Source organism: Mandrillus leucophaeus, unplaced genomic scaffold, assembly GCF_000951045.1.
Source record: "Mandrillus leucophaeus isolate KB7577 unplaced genomic scaffold, Mleu.le_1.0 Scaffold75, whole genome shotgun sequence".
Classification (NCBI taxonomy): Eukaryota; Metazoa; Chordata; class Mammalia; order Primates; family Cercopithecidae; genus Mandrillus; species Mandrillus leucophaeus.
In genome coordinates this window covers 1,882,493-1,883,929 of record NW_012108141.1, presented here as the reverse complement: position 1 = coordinate 1,883,929, position 1,437 = coordinate 1,882,493, and the positions used below count along the sequence as shown (strand labels likewise).

The window sequence follows — 1,437 nt, the reverse complement described above, 5'->3', positions numbered from 1 at the left end:
ATGCCCGGCTAATTTTTGTATTTTTAGTAGAGACGGGGTTTCACCATGTTGGCCAGGCTGTTCTTGAACTCCTGACCTCGTGATCCGCCTGCCTCAGCCTCCCAAAGTGCTGGGATTACAGGCGTGAGCCACCGCACCCAGCCTGATACCCAAAAGTTTTGAAAAAGTACAATTTATTTTTTCTTTAGTTGTTTATGCTTTTGGTGTTATAGCTTTTTTAGCTATAAAACTGTTGCATAACCTAAGGTCACAAAGATTTACACTTATGTTTGCTTCTAAGAGTTTTAGAGTTTTAGCTCTTACATTTAGGTCTTTGATCCATATCGAGTTAGTTTTTTTATATAGTGTTAGGTAGGTGTCTAGCTTTACTCTTTTTGCATGTGCATATCTGCTTGTCCCCCATCATTGTTGAAAAAAACTATTCTTTCCCCATTAAATGATCTTGGGACCCTTGTAAAAAATCAATTGACTATAGATATATGGGGTCCAAAGGATTTTAATGGCCAGAATAAATTAGTATATGTTTGAGATGATTAAATGCAGGGTTTCTCAATAGTGGTACTGTTGACATTTTGGGCTAGATAATTCTTTGTTTTGGGGTCCATCTTGTGCATTATAAGATGTTTGGCAGCATGTCTGGCCTTTATTTATTAGAGGTCAGTAGCACCTCACCTCCATCTTAGTCACAGCAAACAATAATGTCTCCAGACATTGCCAAATGTCCCCTGGAGAGAGGGGAGCAAAATTGCTCCCAGCTGAAAATCTTTGGTGAGCCAATGGTTTGTGTGATCCTCTTGGAAGTTTAAATTAGATACTAGGCTTTGGGTGTCTCTCTGTTAAGCAGTAGGGAGCAGGTGTCCTTGTAAGAATGTCAGAGAAAATGAACATTAAAAACTAGACTAACACACTGAATTGATTTCCTCCCTCTGATAAGGGTTCATCTCACTGGACGAGTTCAGGCAGACCTGGAAGCTGTTAAGCTCTCATATGAATATCGACATTACAGATGACTGCATCTGTGACCTTGCCCGGAGTATTGATTTCAACAAAGATGGCCATATCGATATTAATGAGTTCTTGGAGGCCTTCCGCCTTGTGGAGAAATCCTGCCTGGAGGGCGATACCTCAGAATGCCCACAAGCTACAAATGCTAAAGACAGTGGCTGCAACAGTCCAGGTGCATGCTAAGAACAGCCTGGTCTTCATCACCCAAAGTGCCTCAGAGGCAATGCTCAGCTCCTCGCTAGACTATCTCCCTTATTCTCCATGTGAAACTTTATGCTGAAAATTTAGCTATCTATACGCATCAGAATCACCTGTGTATTTCAGTGTGGAGGGGTGGGTTGGGGTGCTGTGTATGTTTGTGTTTTAAGTATATGATTGCCCCAACCCCATCTCACAATCTTCACAAAGTAGAACTTAGTGTTTTTAAATTCT

At 41.2% G+C, this 1,437-nt stretch overlaps 1 protein-coding gene across 1 annotated transcript in view; it reads left to right on the top strand.

Moving 5' to 3' along the window:
• The window catches only part of PPEF2 (protein phosphatase, EF-hand calcium binding domain 2), a 47,176-nt gene extending 45,745 nt beyond the window's left edge, over positions 1 to 1,431 (top strand). Inside the window, exon 17 of the mRNA XM_011966184.1 lies at positions 935 to 1,431. Within this exon, the coding sequence (XP_011821574.1) occupies positions 935 to 1,188 (254 nt within the window). The 3' untranslated portion in view covers positions 1,189 to 1,431. The remainder of the gene's footprint in view (positions 1 to 934) is intronic.
• Positions 1,432 to 1,437: the final 6 nt, after the last annotated feature.